Source organism: Galleria mellonella, unplaced genomic scaffold (assembly GCF_026898425.1).
Source record: "Galleria mellonella isolate WM207_F2 unplaced genomic scaffold, CSIRO_AGI_GalMel_v1 utg905, whole genome shotgun sequence".
Classification (NCBI taxonomy): Eukaryota; Metazoa; Arthropoda; class Insecta; order Lepidoptera; family Pyralidae; genus Galleria; species Galleria mellonella.
In genome coordinates this window covers 2862466-2884788 of record NW_026442174.1, presented here as the reverse complement: position 1 = coordinate 2884788, position 22323 = coordinate 2862466, and the positions used below count along the sequence as shown (strand labels likewise).

At 33.6% G+C, this 22323-nt stretch overlaps 1 protein-coding gene across 2 annotated transcripts; it reads left to right on the top strand.

Annotated features, from left to right (window-relative positions):
- Positions 1-113: 113 nt before the first annotated feature.
- On the top strand, positions 114-21782 carry LOC113510780 (phosphatidylinositol 5-phosphate 4-kinase type-2 alpha). 2 transcript variants are annotated; one of them, XM_052902480.1, is made up of 11 exons: positions 114-453; positions 2666-2763; positions 3596-3706; positions 3899-4078; positions 7155-7293; positions 9348-9478; positions 9891-10059; positions 10189-10358; positions 11420-11532; positions 12599-12669; positions 13300-21782. In XM_052902480.1, exons 1-11 carry the CDS (start codon positions 325-327, stop codon positions 13420-13422), a joined length of 1434 nt encoding a protein of 477 aa, XP_052758440.1. In that variant the 5' UTR covers positions 114-324; the 3' UTR covers positions 13423-21782. The 2 variants fall into 2 exon arrangements, with proteins under 2 accessions (XP_052758440.1, XP_052758441.1); XM_052902481.1 differs by lacking the exon at positions 3899-4078 and having other exon boundaries at positions 116-453.
- The last annotated feature ends 541 nt before the right edge of the window (positions 21783-22323 follow it).

Genomic DNA, 22323 nt, shown 5'->3' with positions numbered 1-22323 from the left:
ACGTGTGTACTTTATATAAGTAATAATACGTCTATGTTATTAAATGTTAATTTAGCCTATTTAGTCGCGTTTTTTTTAATTCGGTATAGCTCGAAATCCTAATACTATGTTGGTAACACTGTTGCTGTCCTAGTCTTATCTGTCAAAAAGCCGTTTGTTCTGTTGTTGGGTGTCGAATTTCTTTGAAAATTCCTATTTTAACGTCCATAGTCGCAACGCGTTGTAATTCTTGGTTGTTTAAAATGGTTTAATTACGATTCTATCCCGTAAATTATCTCGAGTGGTTGTAAACAGTATCACAATTAAGTTGTAAACAAATCCAAAATGTCCGTTCCTAGCACTGGTCTGAGTAAATTGAAGAAGAAACACATCCGTGTAAAGCATCAGAAAGTGAAATTATTTCGTGCAAATGAACCATTACTATCTGTGTTTATGTGGGGTGTAAATCATACGGTAATTACGGCATATTTATGATATTAATTACGATAACTATGTCGGTTGCAACAATGCGATTTGCGAGTTCATTATTGGGTACCTCGCAATAGCATTATGCCATTTTCCTTCTTCACCTGATTGTTGTAGTTTTGCACTGTTTACTTTTATAATAACGAGGATTCATTTACTTACACTAAACTAGCCAAACAATATCTTGGCACATGACCAGTTAAAATTGTTCTAAAGCATGGCCATTGATATAAAAATAGTGTACTGAGTTATAGATTTATATGAAATAATATTTAGGCCCTTCTAAAGTCTTCTTACGATTTTGAAATAGAACAAATATCTTTTCAAGTCATTGTAGGACTATTATCAACATCAGCATCATAATAACTAATTAACAAAACAACCACCATAAAAACTATTTTATAAGTCACTCAAATTATTTTATAAGTCATTGTTGTAGACTTATAAAATAATTTGAATTCAGTATTAAATTCTACTTTTCTACAATTATATATAACATTCTTTGTCTAGACAGGGCTTTATCTAAATTATTATAATATGATATATCCTTACTGATATTTTTAATGGCAAAGTGAGCTTGTTTATTTCTTTGTTGATTTGTATGACCTCTTAATAGTTTGACCAATACTTTGTAATTCAGTATACCAATTATATAGATTGGGGATGGATATAGGCTACTTTTTATCTCAATCATATCTCGGTCACTCATGCAAAGTAGTGAGTAAAATCTTGTATAATTATAATAAATATATAATATGAATTCTTTAATGGTATTTCAGTTTTTATATTCACATTTTTAGATACTTAAAACATTTTGGTTTGTGTGAATGATCAAAAACCCAATTTAAAATAATAAAATTACCCTCAATTTTATAATACAACCAAAAGACATGATACTATAGGTGATAATACTATACTTATCAGGAATGTTCTTTAATTGATTATCATATTGTTTATTATATTTATTAATAGGTATTAATTGCATCAATATTTGTTATTTGGACAGGCTACAGAGGAATAATACCTGAGTCTTCTGGAATGGCAATGCATGAGGGGTATCATGGGCGAAACAGTATACTCTGTTATGTCCATGGTATTGCTCATAGCTATAGGCGACGGTTACCACTTTTCATCAGGTGTGCCGTCAGCTTGTTTGCCATTCTAAGTTGCATAAAAAAAATCTTCTAATTCCTGTTATATTCATTAGGTATAATTTAAAATGACATCATTAGAGTCTGCAACAGACCTGAATCAATGAAGTTATTTTGTTTTGATTGATGTGATTTGTAATTTGTCCTTGTAATAATAAAGGATATATGAAAAGCATATCTATTGTTAAAAAGGTATTAATATATTACTGAAATGTTGGAATACCCTCATTATTTAGTATACATTGCAATATTTCAATTTTATGCCTTTATTCTTTCCTATAACAACTGATAGGTATGAGACCTTTTCTTTGAGTGATATATTGTGCTTTGTACCCTTAGATATTTCTTACATCCGGGAGGGGGGGGGGGGGAGCAAGGTATTGTAATTGGTAAATATAATACCAGTGCCATTGCTAGAAATTGGAATTTGTCACAGTGGATCAACTGACTTGCTTTAATTCTCATCTATCATCTCTCACTGAAGCCTCACCAGTATATGCTGATGCAGGCGATAATGCAGGCTTACTGTTCCATTATCATCCATTTAAAATATTCCTGCCATTAAAGAACAGTGATATATTTTTTCCATTGTACATGTAGCTAAATTATAGTAATTATGTAAATACCATGTTTTTAACTCCTTCCTTGTGACTGGAATATGTTCACTGATGAAGATAAAAACTAGCTTATGTCCTTCTTTATCTTTTATACTATGTGTATATAAAATTTCATAGTAATTTGTTAATCAGTTAAGGCATTAAGAGGTAACAAACAAAGAACAAATTCAAAGTGATATGCTCCAATGGATGAGTGAGATGTTAATGATTTTTGTTTTATTTTATTAATTGGTCATTATAATGTTTGATAATAGATAAAATTGATAGTAAAAGGTGAGTAATATCTTCTGGGAAAATTCTTTCACACAATCTTTAAGTAGGTGGTGAATGTGATAAGAGTGTTTGTTATTTAAATAAAGGAATAAATTTCAATAATAATTTGTATAATAAAATATATAATTCAGTAGTTATTTGCATTTTTTTTTATTTCAGATAAATGAGCTAAGTCATGTCAGCATTCCAGTTATGTTGTTGCCAGATGACTTTAGAGCTTATTCTAAGCTTAAAGTGGATAATCATCTGTTTAACAAGTAAGATCCATTAACAATATTGTTATTATGTCAGTTTAAGTAAATTGCATTGGTTGGTGTCTAATTAGGTTTTCTGTTTACTGTGTAAGTGAGATAGAAGATAATGTGTGTAGGAGTATATCTGCACATCTTAAAGGTTGACTAGTAGAGAATGCCTTTTGTATCACATTTTATTGGTCAATAAAGTTTAAATAATATATTAAAAAAAAAAAGAGTAAAAAATATAAAAGATTGTATAAGTTAAACAATTTTGGTTTTACAATAGTGCATTCTTCCTATAATTATTATGGAATTATTGGGTATGAATCCAGTACTTTTACTTCTATATTTTATCTGTCGGCCTAACACACACAGCCATGTGTATTTGATTAGCAAAAGAATTAGTAGATAATTATTTTATTACAATTTTTTTTGAGTTACCTTATCTTTATTTTTATTTGTTTATTATTTATTGATCACATTATTAAAAAATTTTAGTACAAAATGCTATATAGCATTTTTGTCTTTGAGAAACATTTAACTTACCATGTTATCATAAAAATAATTGATGTTACATTATTTTTTTATCTATTTTTCTGATTCATGTAATGTATTTTTCAAGCTTATGCATTAGTTTAAAAAAAAAATTGTGTTATAGTATTGTATTTTTCGTGGGGATCACAATTTTTTTAAAAAATAATATATAGCTTATATACTCGTTGATAATGTAGCTTTCTATAGGTGACAGTATTTTTAATATTGGTTGTATAGTTTTTGCGTTTTACTAATCAAATCTTTTTCCCTTTATAATATTAATTTTAGATGTATAATAACATCAGGATTTTTCTTTCAGAGAAAACATGCCATCTCATTTCAAGGTGAAGGAATATTGCCCTTTGGTGTTCAGAAATTTGCGGGAGAGGTTCGGTATTGACGACATCGACTATAAAGAGTCACTTACAAGGTAACGGCATACAATACAGATAATATCATAAGAACATTTCAATAATACCGATTTATCGGCACGTGTGACCGCTAACGAATGTGCGTCATTATTTCTTTCTCATCTATAATTATGTATTTATTTATATTTATTTTTATCCCCACATATTATTGGACTGGCATCCTCGCTCCTACCTCCTATCCTGGTCCCTAGGTTTAGAAAGCCAGATAACTACCTCCGCTCAAGGGTACAGAAGAGGTTTTGCAGTAAGCTACGACGGTCTGCCACCGCGCCCACCGGTGTCGCCGATCTGAAAAACGAAACCCACCAAGAGGGCATATTCCATGACGCGGGTGAATTCGTCAAGCGCGGCCTGACTATAAAACGCCTGAGGTCAGCGGAGTTTTTCTACGCAGCCGTACGATTTTTTAAAGTTTTTTTTTTCGAATAACAGTATGTAGTGTGCCTTTGACTGACACGGCATTCATTATTTCCACAATTTCACTGGCTGTATTATTGGATCGCGCCGTCATTTCCTCGTCTAACCGCTTGAAAGGTAATCACTCTATAGGACGTGATTTGGTGACAGTAAAAAAGAAACCACAATGTGAATTATTTCCTAATGTTAGGTTTTAAAGCCTGGTTTTGTGTGTGGAAAGTGACCCTTATTTTATGTTTTTTACACTCGATGGTTCGATTCTTTTTTCAATTTTTTTTCCCTTTTAATTCTTGATTTTTTTTATTGGCGTCGACTATAAAATTCTGGTGATATAATTTTTTTCTGTATAATGTCGTTTGTGTATTAAAAAAATAATAATAAAGAGTGTTCCTAGTATGGGCAAGCACACATCTCGATTTGTGATTAGTCCGCCTTGACCTCCTATTCCTTAACCCTCTTCACATTTGTCCCATATTACACACTATACCTAATTATATCCATTTTTTTTTATTATTAAACACTAACTGCAACACGGTGCACACTGCATCTCATTTTGTGCACATTTGCACAAAACACCACATTTTCAGGTAAGTACTATGAAAATTGTATTGTTCTATTTAGATTAGTAATAATGAGTTTAGTATCTATTCTTTACTAGCTTTTACCAGCGATTTTGTCCATGTGATCGAGATATGTTCATTGACCGGATTAAACGGTAGCCTGTAATATTCTCCATGCTGTTATAGTACGTATATAATTCCATAGTAATTTGTTAACCCGTTAAGGCGCTAATAGGTAATAAACAAACTCACTTTCACATGTATAATATTGGTGCGGGTGAGTTGGTTAACAAGGGGGTGCTGTAACAAAGGGGCGCCAATGCCGAGGTCTAAGAGAGGTACTAAAGAGGATTAGTGATCACTGGAGTGATTAGCGCGGATTTCTGATTTTTTTTTTATTTTTAGACAAAGGAAATTTTGTCCACGAACAGTAATAATAAATCAATCGAATATCACTTGTCTATGTCTACGTGTGTTATTATTAGGAAAGACCCTTATATAAATCATTGTCTGGTTCGATGTTACCATATCAGCCGTTAATTGCCCATTGTTGAACATAAACCTTCGTCTATTAGTGGATTTTGCCAGTAGTTGTGACGCTTAGCAGGCGAGTTGGCAACCGCAGTTAGGTCTTGGAAATGTTTTAAGAGGGACGCTGCTGCTCATACCTCGACTAGTAAGTTCCCTTAGTCGCTTCTTGCGATACCCACGGGAAAGGAATGTGTGGCCTATTCTATGCCAGGATCACATGCCAAATTTTGTTCAATAATACTTAAGTATTATTATTAATAAAAATATAAATATACGAATCATAGACCTGACCATAAGATAATTTACTTACGTTCAATAGTAGAATAAATAGAAAGTCGATTAATTGACTAAATGTTTCGATTAGTTAGTAATTTTATTTAGAGAGTGAATCAGTGATAATTTAAACAAAACTTGGTTCCTTTTTCATTGAATTCAATTGAAACAGACTATAAGTATCAAGTCAGTATTTTAGTCAAGAAGTTTCCTCATAGAATAATCCCTTAAAATAATGCCGTTGACTTTATATTTTAACCGATTTCAGATTTTTTTTTTTCATAATTGTTATCTGAGAACTCCGTCATTTATAAACCGATTTAAAATGGTATACCCACCTGATGGAAAGTGATAATTGTTGCCTATAGACATGAACAGTACCATGGACATAACAGAGTATACTGTTTTGCCCATGATACCATACCATGATGCGTTGCCATTCCTGAGGACTCAGGTGTTATTCCTTTGTACCTTGTAAATTCACTGCCATATCCTACTCTTCAAACGGAAACACAGCTATGCAAGCACAACTGCTTTATGTTTGAAACACGAATGGGATAAAGGTACCCAAGCAAACGATTTTGGTACAGTCTCCTTCTGGATATATAGAAATTTCATCAAAATCTGTTCAATAGTTAATTTTAAAGTTTCGCATTGTTGTAAAGAAACAGGCATGTAGGTACCTGCAAAATTTTTTAATCGCGTTAAGTCGCGATAGTGCATTTAAAATATCTGTTCTTCAGTTTGGTTTTTAAACAATAATTGGATTTAAACCATTATCTTGCCAGCCAGTCGACACTATAGGATTTCTAGTTGTGCACGACTCACCTTTTTTTGTTTCTTTTTAATTTTATTAAAAAAGATGTTTTGTTTGTAATTTGAAGTTTGTGTCCGTTTAGTTTTTGTTTTGGTTCGCTTTTTTTTTTGTTCCCTTTGGTTTCTTTGTATATTTTTTATATAATTATATTATCTTTCTAAACACCGTATTTCTCTTCTATCTGATGTGTTTTTATTTGTTTCCTTAAATTTTGTACGATGACGACATAACTTTATTCAGTCACCACAAGGATGATAATTGTAACGATGACATGACTTTAATCAATCTGAATTAGTCTATAAATAGACACCTTGTTTATTAACGAACTAACAAGCAATAGCTACGTTTGTATGAGTAAGTATTTAATAAAGATGCCGAGATGCCGCGTATAATCACAGACAGGAATCAACTTTGTTTTATTATACGAGAAACTGATGTAGTGATTGGTGTTCTATGGATTTAAACTATGTAAATATACAGCGCTATAGCGATAATATATATACACAGAAAAAGTGGTATATATATATATATATATATATATATATATATATATATATATATATATATATATATATATATATATATATATATATTATTGTAATTAATTCTATGAATTTGATGCAATAAACCAACTGATCTGCTTTCGTCCTACCTATTATCTCTCTGGTGCCTCGCCAGCGTATATCAATAGTGTAGGCGTGGATACTATATATACCCTTTTCATTCATAAAAAAATATTTAAATTTTAGATAAGTTTAAAATGTGTACAATTTTATTTTCTATTATTTAAGGTTAAAAATAGGTTTTTATGCGTTTGAATTTGATAAATGTGAAATTGATTTGTCGCAGATCTCAGCCTACGCCCGACGACTCGTCAGGCAAGTCTGGCGCCAAGTTCTATCAGAGTTACGATCGGCTGTACATATTAAAGACTTTGACATCCGAGGAGGTGGAGAGGATGCACTCGTTTCTTAAACATTATCATCCGGTGAGTGTAACAATTATTGTCAGACATTTATTATCTTTTTTTTTTTATACTACTTAGAATGGCAAACAAGCTGACGGCCCACCTGATGGAAAGTGGTAACCGTCGCCTATTAAAGACTTGAGCAGTACCATGGACATAACAGAGTATACTGTTTCACCCATTATTGATACTTCCTTGAACACTAGAGTTTCGTCATACGCTGTCACAAGTAATGATTCTGTGTCATTTATATCTATCAAATGTAATACATTGTTGTTTAAATCAATGCCTGTTATTGGATAAAATGGCAGCTAAGTGCTTATTAACTTAATAATCTACAATTTGTTCAACGTATAACACAGTAGCGGCATCTAGTTATAAACTAAGCAATACACAATGGATGGTAGACAATAAAATGCACTCTAATTTTATGTATCTCATCGTCTCCCAGATAAAAAATATTATCATAATTTTCTATTCTTTTAGTAGAAATAAAAATAGTACCTCTTAAGAAACTTATCGTAAAATGTAATTGTCTACTCTAGTTTTAATTTTTTTTTATACAACTTAGAATGGCAAACAAGCTGACGGCCCACCTGATGGAAAGTGGTAACCGTCGCCTATAGACATGAGCAGTACCATGGACATAACAGACTATACTGTTTCGCCCATGATACCCCCCATGCGTTGCCATTCTTGAGGACTGGGGTGTTATTCCTCTGTACCCAGTAAATTCACGCCATATCCCACCCTCCAAATCGAAACACAGCCATGCAAACACAATTGCTTCACGGTTGAAACACCAATGGGACAGAGGTACCGAAGCAATCGACTTTTGTACAAAGTCTCCCTCTGGTAATATTCAGGGTCGCCACTGGCAACTTTAAAATTATAATTCTGTTTTATGTTTTAATGACCACTTATGTATCTCCGGTCAGTGACTATGTAACTTATAATTTACTATTATTTAGTATACGAATGACTAAGCGGGTATAGCGACATATTTATCTGTTTTTTTTTATAATTCTCCATAATAAACCTAATGTTGATAAGTAGTTTTTGTAGAATCTTAGATTTATCTAATCTTAACTCTAAACTTAATAACATACAAAGAAACAGGGATGATATTAGTGTATATATCTACTGATAACGCCACTATGATATTACTATGCATGAATTTGGTGACAAGTGTTCCAAGAATAACCTATTGAAGCATTGTATGTACTCGTATTTACATTCTAGTTAGTCATATTATGTGAATGTGTTGAAATGTAGCGAGAAAAATGTGTTGCATTTGTTACAATAATATATTTCTTCAATTATCAGCTTCAAATAGATTCTCAATTGTATTTTGTTTTTGGATATTTAGCATGTTATCGCTACTGTTCGTTTAATGTGAACTGGGAACCAGTTTTAACAATTATTTTTAAATCGATTTTAAAAAAAATAAGGTTTTTAATTTCGTTAATTCTTCCTCACTATATATAACAAAATAAATGTTTTCAATTATTTTTTTTTTTTTTTTTTTTTTTTTTATACTACTTAGAATGGCAAACAAGCTGACGGCCCACCTGATGGAAAGTTTTCATTTATATATATATATATATATATATACTTTTGTACAAAGTCTCCCTCTGGTAATATATCTGGTATATATATATATATATATATATATATATATATATATATATATATATATATATATATATATATATATATATATATATATATATATATATATATATATATATAGGCCGTGTGGTCCCGGCATAGAATAGGCCACCTCTTCCTTTTCCGTGGGTGTCGTAAGAGCCGACTAAGAGAGGGCTAGGGATGGGCAGCAGCGTCCCTTTTAAAACATCTCCAAAGCCTTACTGCGGTTACCAATCCGCCTGCCAAGCGTGGCAATTACTGGCTAGGGGGAGGCTTATGTTCAGCAGTGGACAGTTAAAGGCTGATAAGTACCCTTAGTGGTCTCTTACGATACCCACGGTAAAGGAAGGGGTGGCCCAATCTATGCTGGGACCACGCGGCACATAACCAATATATTGAGTCTTAATGCGTTGATATTACAGTACATAGTGGAGCGGCACGGCAAGACGTTGCTGCCGCAATACCTGGGCATGTACCGGCTGACGGTGGATGGCATCGAGCACTACCTCGTCGCCACTAGGAATGTTTTCTCGGATCATCTCAATATACATAGGTATGTATGTATATAGTTACAACTGATGGGTATTGGTAATCTAGTTATTGTTATTGAATGAGAATGGAAGCTCAGACTGCGCTATCAGGGTACTAATAATTGATGAGGTGAGAATGAAATCAATTGACCCATCGACAAACGAACCCAGCAATTCGACAAGTTACTGTTTACGACGGACTTGATAATTTTTTAGTCGTCATCCGTCTCGCATAGGTGATAATACCTACCCTTTGTCTTTTTCTCAGTGTCCTCTACCCAAAGGTTGTCTGGAAGAGATTGCTTAGCGATAAGGCCGCCTTTTGTATCACTTCTCATTAATATTTACTGTATTTGTTTTTTTTTTTACTTGGTGCAATAAAGTGTAAAATAAATATATAAATAATAAGTTTCTTTAAATATTGTCAAATTGCAGGAAGTACGATCTGAAAGGCTCAACGGTAGACCGCGAAGCGTCCGAGAAGGAACTAGAGAAAGAACTGCCCACTCTGAAAGATAACGACTTCATCAAACAGGGTGTCCGTATCGACATTGGCGATGCTGCTAAAGAAAAGCTACTGGAAACCCTGACTGCTGATGTTGAGGTATGTATGTTTATGTGTGGTGCTAAAAATGGGGGTTGGGATTTCATGTTTTTAGGGTTTTCTATTTTTTTTCACTGCTATTTTTCCTCTGGCCCAATCGATGATCCTCTGTTACTTTCTCAACGGCAGTTCTTAACGAAGTTACACCTGATGGACTACTCGCTGCTGCTGGGCGTGCACGAGTGCGGGCGCGGCGAGGCGGAGGCCGAGGCGGCGCGCGCGCGGGACGCGGAGCGCGACAGCGACAACGGGGACACCGAGTCCGATTCCGACACCGACAACCGCCACCACGGCGCCAGGTACCTATTTATTTATTTTATTCATTAGTACAAATATGTGTACATGTGTACATGGCGGACTTAATGCTAAAAGCATTCTCTCCCACTCAACCATAGGGAAGTGGCAGAATACTCGAATGCGGTACTACTAATTATTGATATACATACATACTAAAATTACATATATATAAACGAATAAATATATATGAATAACAAATATACTTACACATATATGATATATACTATATTATACACGAATTTGGGAATAATATAAAGCACTTACTGCTCGAACCTACACCCATAATTAAAAAAAAATACTTATATCCTTAAAAAAAAATTACTCCGTCAACGACAAATGTCATCAAGATCTCGAGTACTTACACTTCTCTTCAGTACACTTGCACTTCACACTACAGTACACTACACAACGGAACAACGACAGCGCGGACTCAGAATCTGACTATGATATAAACAACCGCCATTACAGCGCTAGGTATCTATCGATTACACTACGCTTCATTACACTACACATAGGGACTTTTTTTTTATTCAACTTAGAATGGCAAACAAGTTTACGACCCACCTGATGGAAAATGGTAACTGTCGCCTATAGATATGAGCGGTACCATGGACATAACAGAGCATACTGTTTCGCCAATTATACCTTAAAAAACGTAGGGATTCCGACATCACGTCGGCATTTACATTGTGATATTTTTGTTTATATCACGAAGGTGGTAAACATGTATACTCATACAGCCTATGTGATGGTAAACGGTTACTACACTTTGAATGCAAAACCAGGGATGTCAAATGCTCGTCGACGACCTTAAAGAAATCTTAATAGACCCTTTTAGTAAAATGTCATATTGTAATCTATGGAAAATCTCAGCAGGAAGCATTCATTCCACAGCTTGTAATTTGTGCAGTACATTGCATTATACTGTTGATTTTTATGTTTTAGTCAGAGGCATATTATATATAGTAATAGAACACAATGTGGTTGACAGATTTTCCAGTCTCGTTAATATAAGGGCAGTGCCGACTCTTAAGTAACATAGTGATTACTTGTTTTATGGTAGAATGGGGTACAATACGCCGCCAGATAGTCCGCGCGGCTTCGCGCGGCAGTCGTCGCTGCGGTACCAGGGCATCATACCTGAGCTGGACATCTACGCCATACCCAGCCAGGAAGGTTGGTACTTTGCTATAAGGGGGTCTATTCTGTGGCACCATTCTCTAAACCAATCTCTATTTTCAATTTGAAATCACAGCGGAATCTGTCTTTTAAGAACCAATATGAGATAAAAAATTATATTTTTCTTGTATGAATTTGTTGTTCATTAAATAGTACTTTTACAAATCTATCAAGATATTTGTTTTAGAGATTGGTGCTTCTTGATATTATTGTCTTCTTTTAATTAATATTAAGAAGGAGGATGTTTTTTTTTATTATTTTTGTAAACACAAATGTTACTCGATCTACACGGATATATCTGATTTTTATCACTGTTTAACTTCCGTGTTGCTTCCATATTAATTTTGTCATATATTGTTTCGCTGTTAAAAGAATTATAATTGTTTCTTATTGATATAGATTACGTAAAATTACTTACCATTTAATAATCATCTCATCTATTATTACACTGCTGAATATAGGCCTACTCTATAGACTGCCATAAGGAACGGTCCTGAGCCACCTGCATTCAATGACTCCCTGCAATGTATTTGCGATTGTTACACCATCTATCATTATCATTTGAATTGTGTGAATTTACTGGGTACAGAGGAATAACACCTGAGTCCTCAGGAATGGCAACGCATGCGGGGTATCATGGGCGAAACAGTATACTCTGTTATGTCCATGGTACTGCTCATGTCTATAGGCGACGGTTACCATTTTCCATCAGGTGGGCCGTCAGCTTGTTTGCCATTCTAAGTTGTATAAAAAAAATTATGTAGTGCCATGTGGTCTCGGTACAGACTAAGCCTCTCCTTCCTTCCCCATAGGTGTCGTAAGAGTAAAAGGCGACTAAGGGAACTTAAAGATCGATGGATGGGCAACAGTGTCTCTCTCAAAACATCACCAAAGCCTAATTGCGGTTGCCAACTCGCCTGTCAAGTGGGGCAACAACTGGCAAAATCCCCTAATTTATGGGGATGATGATGATTTTGTATATGTTAGAGATAGATATGATGAATAAATAAATATTGTCATAATGAATAAATAAAAAAAATATTGTCATACTTTGTAATTTCAGGTGCATTCAAGAAAGAAATATATTTTGTCGCCTTAATTGATGTTTTGACGCATTATGGAGTTAAGAAACAGGTAAATTTTAAATTTAATTGTTTCGTATATTTTGTTTTTTTTTTTTATGTAATACATACAACATCATACAATTATTATTATAAATTTATTATTACTCTTTTATGTACCTAATAAGATACCGCTTTGGTACTGTAATTTTATATAGTTTAGTCAATGACCTAAAAATAATGAGGCAAAACCATTAGATCTTATATTTAGAAAGTGGTTTATTTTATCGAAATGATCTTTCAAGAAGTAATTTTTTTAAGTCATGCTTTTTCCCATTTATATTGCGTTAGCAATGTATGTCTTCTCCTTTCACAAATCACTATCAGTTGTCATTATCTGGACTTATTCCTCTTTTCAACCGACTTTGAAAAGAAGGAGTTTCTCAATTCAGTTGTATTTTTTATGCTTGTTACTTCATAACTCCGTCAGTTCTAAACTGATTTGGATTTTTTTTTATATACTTACCGGTTGATTCCATAGAAATTTTATCAAAATCGGTTCAGTAGTTTAATTTTTAGATTTAAAATAATTACTTTTTGTTTTTGTTGTCCTCTTCCTTTAACTATTCTCTTTCATAATTAACAATTTTAAAATATGGCTTCCTTTCACATTCCATTCCTTTACATTATAATAAATTTGCAGGCTGCTAAAGCCGCGAAAACGGTGAAATACGGCAGCAACGTGGACGGCATATCGACCTGCGACCCGGAACAGTATGGGAAGCGGTTCATAGAGTTCGTCACGAAAGCCATCGAGGGCAACTAAGTGCCCACCGGCGACGCTTCTCTTATCACACCGGGGCTTCAACTCTCAAGGAACAGATGTGCGCAATTTAGTAATTTACTTTTTATAATAAAAATAAGAACAATCATCAGGATTTGAATTGTGGACGTTTGGATTGGGTGAGGGCGCTGTGGTCGCCTGTCGTTTTCAAAATGGTGTCGGTGGTCATAATTTGTTATTTCTTTTAATTGTTGTAATTAGGAAGCTTAAAATTGTATTGAGATTGTAATATAAATATGAATTTGATGCCAATACGTTGACCTTGAAAGACGTTACATTACTCAGTGTGAGAGAAAGCGGTCAGTTTTCAACCGTTTCTGATCGGGGTGTGAGCGAGATGGAAAATATGCGAAAATAAATCAGGTCTACGTTTATTGGCTTCATTAGTCTGTTCACGACATTGTCTACATTGGATAAGCTTCTTGGTTGTAACGGTAATTTCGCTTTGTTCATTTAAGCGCGAAACGTGAGGTTGGAGAAGGCGCGTCCTTATTATGTTACACACCGTATACCATAACATTAGGTTTGTGTGATACAAACTAAATTGGTTAATTGAAAATTGGACATTTATTTACAAATCTCGTTTGAAACAGTATGAAACTCTGAGTTATGTGGTTACGGTACCATTTGACAGTCTCGATTACAAGCGATTTTTAGTAGATGAATATGAAATGGTAACCACGTGAGCACTGTTGGGCGAGGTACTGAGATATGATAGGTGAGAATGAAGTCAGGTCAATCGGCCTATCTTGACAAATTCCCTAGAAATTGACCACGATGATTGCCAGGAGAGACCGCGTAGAGGTCGACCTGATAGAATATACTGTTTAAGTAACTTATCAATTGCTTATCTCGCCCCAAAAGTTAAACTGTCAAACGGTACATCAATAGTTTCAAAAGATTTTCAATGTTTTAAACGAGATTTGTTAGCAATTAAGCAATATAATCAAGCCGCTGAACTCTACGGCTATACTATAAGTTTCATGACAAATTTTCTTTGGGCACACAAGTCAAGGATTGTCACAATTTTTTTACTTACTGACGATTAATAGATTAGATTATAGATAGGCATTGCTGGCTAGTATCAAAAGAAAATTTGTTAAAAAATATTATAGTAGGTTGAAAAAGAAATCATTCTGTCATAAAATCGGCACTTACTTTAGTTTTCCGCTAGTTTCTCGACTGATTATGTTCCCATTCGATTCTCTGATAGGAATTATATTGGAATTTACAGGGTGTCGTAGATTTTCTTTGTTTGCATATGGGACAGATTGTAGAAAAGGCAAATTGTATCACAAGGACTAATCGTGTTATTATGCATGTGGAAATCTCGTCTTTCTTCATTTTGTAATATATATATATATATTCTTTCTAGAATTCATAGTTAAATTAATATATATTTAATATTTCAATGCTATTTCTGTAATATAATTATTTTTAAGTTTATCTATTACAGACAAAAACATAAAGTCTTTCCTCTTTAATATTGGTTTAGATATTTACTTACTGCAAATCATAACTAGTTAATGTTTTTTTGCAACTCTGAATTTCTACTTTATGTATACTTTTTCATTAAATATTTTTGATATTTGGATCGAGTTTGAGAAGTCACTTCTCTAAATTTAACTCTAAAATTAAAATTTGATCTTGATATCACAGTACAATCCTTATCTATCCTCTAAGATTAATATTAAATAATAGTCTTGACTTAAGTTTAAGGCGGTAGTCACTTACTATAAGGTGAGCGGCATGCTCGTTTGCTCCCTGTGGTGTAAAAAAGTCTGTTCAAAATTTGATTCTTACATTTTTAATAGATTTCCTATTCTTATTAGCCTTTAACTGTCCACTGCTGAACATAAGCCTTGGGACGGTTTGCCAGTAGTTGCCACGCTTACCGCAACCGTAGTTGGGCTTTGGAAATGTTATAAGAGGGACGCTGCGACCCAACCCTCGCTCTCCCTTAGTCGCCTCTTACGACGCCCACGGGAAAGAAAGAGGTGGTTAAAAGTAATAAAAATTAAGAGCTTTTTTAATACATTTAAGTCAAGATTATAAGTTTCTGTTGGTCCATAAAACAATAATTTCGCAAAATTATCCAAATGAATTAGCCCATTCATTGCCTTTTTGGGAATTTGTCCATATGCAAAATACAAAGGATAGATTTAATGGGCAGTAGTGAGTTTAGATTTCATTTCTCACCCCTCCAAGTGATCAAGAGAAGCGCCCCAATATTGTTGTTACTGTCTAAGATACGCTCCACAATATGGTAACTGTAAGTACGTTTATAAATGCGAATAAATAAAATTCATGGTGTTAAAGTAGTATGGAGGTGTATAGTAAGTTGCTACTCATATCGGCGAAAGAGTTGGACCGTTTTGTCATTTTCAAATATCTCATATTTATTCTAAACTCAGATGCCAGGGTTGTCAGACTTGTGTTATTAAAATAATATTGAAATAAAGATTTTTTTTTATGTGTGTATACGAAAGTAGATAAGAACGAATGAGCTGTCCCTGAGTGTCAGTTTTTGAGCTAGATCTTCTTAATAGATGATTATGGAATGGTAACCTCGCCTGCTCTAATAGTATACGTTGGCGGGGCATCAGTGAGAGAGCGATAGGTTAGGATGAAAAGGCAGGTCAGTCGGCCCTTCGTGATTAATACATCTAGAATTAAACATGATGGTTTTCAGAGGGGACCGCGAGATGGTCTACCTGACAGGGCATATTGTTAGCAATCGGGTTGCCAGTTTCTAATAATCTCTTTTTCTTTCATTAAGGCAGGTAAGAGGTAAAGATACAAAAAAATTTTGCATTAGTATTTTGTAATATGAAATTTGGGTTTTTTAATATTAAACACAGTCCTCTTAAAAACACATTTATACAACTGTCTATTTTTGATAGACACTTAAAGGGTCTAATTATGATCGATCATTTAAGATAGTAAATGCTGAATTTTATATATATTATGTTACTGGAATAGCCCTTTAGTGATATTTTGGAAATTGTCAGAGAAATTGTATGTGTATAACACTTTTAGAAACGGTTGACTCCACTGTCCAGTAATCTTGAATAAAATGAATATTATTAATAACAGATATAATAGAGGTCTGACGGCCCTGGCATCTTAATATATTCGCTTCGCGTGCGAATTGACACTCTTGAAATAGTTTAACGATTTCGAACTACTCACACACTGCACTCGTCGCAATACGTTAATCTGATAAATATAATTTTATAATAAAAAATAAAATTTACAGGAGCGGGTTCAAGGGTGCACGGTGGGTGCAATTTAATAATATATAATAAAAGAATCTGGTAAAATAATAAACAGCTAGTGTTTTTTAAACGTTTTGTATATATTAGAAAATATTTTAATAGGTAACCCTGCATTTGGGAGTAATAAATTATTACCAGGTGGAAAAAATTACTTTCCCATAATTCTATTAACTTTGAACTTATATTTTTCAATCCGTTCCTAAATTAAAAATTTTGTGCAGTTACAATCAGTTTTTTTTTAAAATTGTTCATTTTCTTGCAACTGTCGTTTCAAAGACGGAAAAGTAAAAAATAAGTTTAAATCTCTCTACTTTTAATATTTTATTTGGAATGTGGACGAACAGTTAAATATTTAGTTCTAATAAGTGTATAAAACATATTTATTGGGAAATCAGAAAAATTATATTTGAAATGGAGGGTTTTTGGTCTCTCTGCCTACCTCTCAAGATTTGGGGCGAAGATAGGATAGATCTCATTGAAATTGCCCCCGCCCTGTATCCGCGCCTGTACTTACTACGTGAATGGGAAAGATTTGTGTATTTAGCTTCGCTAGTTCGTATCCTTAGGAATATTGAACTTGAATGTTGTTTGGGAATGAAAGGTGTTATGGTCGATTCAAAAGCGCTATTCTCTCTCTCTCTCTAAAAGAAAAAATGTTAGTTTAAAATGTATTTCCAAAAATTGATTGGGAGAGAATACTATATAGTATTAGGTCCGCCTTTTGTACCAAAACATTTCCATGTAATGTGGTCAATGTGCATCATAACCTAATATTTCCGCAAAATTAAATTTTAAATTTAGAACAATAAAATACGTCACAGAATCGTTCGCATTATCACATGTGTGTGATATCGATACGTGATAGTGTTATTGTATTGATGATTTTGAAATTGTGTATAAAAATTAACATCATAATGGTGATTTGTGATGAGCCGGTGGGATGTAATGTATAATTTTAATGTATTTGTTGTGTAAATGACGTTTAATTTAATTATTTATCGATTATTTACGTTGTAAGGGGGTATTCATTGCTATCCTTTGAAGTGGCCACATACTATTACATCATATTTTTTTTTAAATATATGTCTTAAAAATTCTAACTTTTCACAAATTTTATAAATGTAAGAGTTTTAAGAGTGTATTACAAAATTTCATTCGAATCCATTCAGCCTATTAGGTAGTATTCAATAAAATTTCGTATACATATATAGATTTATTATCTTAATAATTCAGACAATGATCAGGTTTCAATCTTGCTTGATTAAAGTCGAGTCGAGATATACGTGCCTTAGGTACTTTGTCTTGTCTCGCTCCTTTTATTATCTTGCCAGTGGTCTCTGCTTCAGATGATAGTAACAAAGGAAACCCTGTATAAATGATGACACAGTATTGGCTAGCCGCGTGCGCGTGCGTGAGTAGTTTGAAAACCGTGACGCGGTCCGAATTCGACGACGGACGTATCGTCTTATATTTGAACTGATATTAAATTTTTAAGAGCACATTTTGCAATAATTTTCATAACTCGTTGTTAGCTTTTATAATGTTCCGCTATCGCTTAGTTATAGTATGGACAAATTAATAAAATAAAATAAAATATTAAATATCATTAAATTAAAATGTTCACGTGTTGAAATTGGACGTTACTCGTCAAGGGAATGTAACGTTGTTAGTATGTACAACTGTTGTATAACTAAAGGCCTATTTCACACTGGTGGAAATATAACGTTCTCAATTGTGTGGTTATGGGGTTATTGCACTCTCACTTGTCTCTAATAAATTTGTTATTAATGCACTTTCAATGTCATTAAAATATTTTACAATTTCTTAGTCTAGGAACGATCTTCTAAGAGTACATTTTGTTTCTAATCTTTTTTTTTTTTTCTCTAAAATGATAATGTAGTAACTCCTCAGAGTCGTGGTGTAAGTGACGAATGAAGAGAATGGTTTATCGACTGTACCACCATTGTGGAACGGGTTTTAGTTCTTTATAGTACATATAAAATAAACATACTAGTGTATACGTATGTTTATAAATACGCCCCCTTAAAGTTCGCTTGGTCTATGATTTATCCATTTTTTTGCTGTAATTATGTCAACAATATTTTCAAACAAAGAGAACAAATTACTAAAATTGTACTTTTTTATTATTATCTAATTACAATTTTGAATTATTGTAGTGTTTAGGGTCAATGCAGACTGATGTATTGATAGTGAATTCAGTATCATTTGCATTTTGATATTGGTACAACAAACAAATGGTGGCTAATAGAGTCGTACAGAGAGGTGTGACGGTTTTGTGAGAGTATCGCGCGTCGCTCATTGTGCGTTACGACTAATGTATTAATACGTTCCGTTAGTCTACACTGACCCTTAGGCCCGGTACAGACATACGTATTTTCTACGTCATGTGTTCTGCTAAAAGTTATTGCAATTTTAGGCTTTATGCTAATTACATAAAGCTTATTTTGTAATGTAACCCGCGCAGCTAGCAGCAGTCTACGCTCAATTCCTTTTGCCTTCGTATGCCTTCAGCAAGGTTAATTTTGAAGGCAGTTGCGTGTACAAGGATTGTAAGTGTAGTTGTATAAATGCCTTTAAATTTAACGATATAGACCAAGTGATACTTCGACATTATTATTTCCTAATAATTCACGACACTTCGCCAATATACATATTATATACCTAAAGTTTGCTTAGTTTCTATCTAGCGTAGAAAATAGTACGGTTTAAGATTTTGTTATTTATTATTCTATATCGAATTAAGACTTGGATTGTTATTGGAAGTCTTTGTGATGTACTGTGAAAATATTGCGAGCCGACTGCGGCGATAGCTAATTGAAATTTTGAAAACACGTCTTCATCACTTTTTGTATAGCTCGATAAGATTTGTATAAGGAAAAATAGGTTCGATCATTTTATTTGCAGGCACTTCGAGTATTTTTGTAACTCGATTGAACAGAAATCAGCTATTGGAATGTATGTCTGACAAGTTATGAATGTGGATGAAACAAGAGATGTGTATAATGCGTAACAAATGACTACATTTATCGTGATGTGTTCACAGAGATGTTCCACTTACAGTTTGTATTATAATGTATAGATATAAGAATATGCCATGTATCTATCAATGGTGGTCTTTGCGGAGTTTATTACTTTTTTTTATAAATAAAGGTGTGGTAATCCCACCTTACTCTAGCGAGGCAACAGTGAGTGTTGATAAGTGAGGATGAAGTTCAGACCAGTTGACATACCATGATGAATTCACCATGAATTAATCAAGGTAATTTACAGGGGGAACCATGAATAGCTCGACCTGGCAAGGTATATTGCTAGCAATAAGGCAGTTGATCTTCATTATTAACAGTATCTTCTCCCCGGAATTGTTAACTGTGTCTGTACATTGAATAGGTGTTGCCTGCAAGTTGCAAAAAGTGATGAATTCGCAAAAACATGTTATCATGAGCGTTGACTCATTGTAATCGAGACTCGATATATTTGCCACTATTATATATAATGTTTTTACTGTGTGTTCAAATACAATTTATCTGAATAATCAGTATTTTGGGTTCACCCTTTTGTACTTTTTATATAGAAGCCACTAACGGACAGATTTGAATAGATACCGGAAATGTACCATAATGTATATGAAAATGAGTGAGGGTTTTCTATTTTCCATCTGGTGCTTTCCACCAGGCGGGCTGTATATTTGATTATCAATGTCGTATAAAAAAACCAAGGTTGCCCTTAGTATTGTATGAAATGTGCGGAATAAAGGGGCATAGATTATATTAGTATTTTTTTAGATCTCATTATGGTGAATAAAAAAGGAGAGGAGGTATCTGCAACTTCACATATGGAGCCAGATTACGGATCCAAGTGTACTGAGGGCAAAATTTGGGTATGAAAATTGGGGGCAAAGTATGGGTACACAAAATATGGCAAAATCGGTACTTTTTACGTAAAGGACAAAATTTGGGTAAGCAAAATAGGGGTAAATTTGGTTCCCAAAATAGGGGCAATATATCGGTACGCATAATAGGCACAGTTCCGATATCTATTTAAATCTGCTTGTATTTTTTATTTTATCAAAGCATAGATTTTGTGATAGATATTGTTTACTTTTAGATATTAATTTTACTTTTAGTTATACACAAAATAGATCACTCCGATTTAATTGATTTTAACTCCTTGTGTTTGTTTTTTAATTAATCATCATTTTTTATATAAATATTCCAATTGAATGGCAATTTTATGCTAACGTGGTTATGGAGTGGTCGATCTAAGTGGATTTAAAGTACAGGTTCTTTCACACATCAACAAATTATATTCCTGGGTCGTGTGCTGTTTAAAAAATAAAAACGGCTTATACAAGTAAATTTTATTTTTCGAGCGGTCCACGAACACTGTAATGTAAATGTAACATTTAAAAACGAAGCCATCAGGATTATTCCTTATGATTTACTTTAAGCTTTGTTTTTTGACGATGTCTCATCGTCTGCAACGAATTGTCTTTGACGGATGTATGTGTGAACAGGCCGTAGTCCTTTCTCACTCTTAAATGTGAAGTGTGTGTAATTACATACCGGCAAATAATTTGAGCACAATATCAATGCCATGTTTTGCAGTCTCTAACAATTGATATGCATAAACATCTACTGTTGCGCGTTGTTTATCATTGTGTACAACTTGTTTGCCCTGACTGTACTCGGCTTCACATGTCAACGTAGATTCCTGAACAATGTGTTAGTCATGGAAATGATTAATAATATTATGTCATACGTGTTGCCATTGTTTAGGTTGGTAATATTATTTTTATTTGTAGTTGTTACATTGAATAGGTTTTATTTTCTTGTTAAACGGTGACGGTTGATGCCACGTGCCTGTCTCGGCATATATTTATTAATAAATACGTTAGCTTCGCTACGGACATAGGTTATTTGGTATGTACGCAACACGATTGAAATGTTAATTCTCTAGTCTCCTAATCTTGTAAAGACAAAAATGTGTATGAAAAATTGAAACTTAATTTTTTAAACATTCGGTTTATAAAGTTTCTGCATTATATTGTTGTGTTTTATTGAGCATGTGCACCACTACGTTTACCTTCCCTCCACCCTCCTTCTACCCCAAGATCGGGTCACACAAAGGTAGATGCTGCAAGTACCTCATCTGATATGAAAATTAAACCTGTCATTAATAAATTATTTTAATACACATACAACTAATTCTCGTGTGGTCCTGGCTTAGAATAGGTCACTCCTTCCTTTCCCGTAGGTTTTGTAAGAAACGACTAAGAGAGGGTAGGCAGTAGCATCTCTCTTAACATCTCCACAAGCCTAACTACGTTTGCCAAGCATGACAACTATTGGCAACCCAAGGGGGTTTTTATTCAACAGTGGATAGTTAAAAGCTGATATGATGATAACGATATACAACCAATAACATCTGTATAGTTAGCAGTTTTGTCAAAATTATAAACCTTTTTTTGACAAGTTTTATGCCAAAATAGAAAGTTTCAAAAAGAAATGATATGAAAACTACATGAAGTTGTTTAATTTTGGGCTTGTAGATATTGCAGGTCGCACCACATATAACCATCTAATAT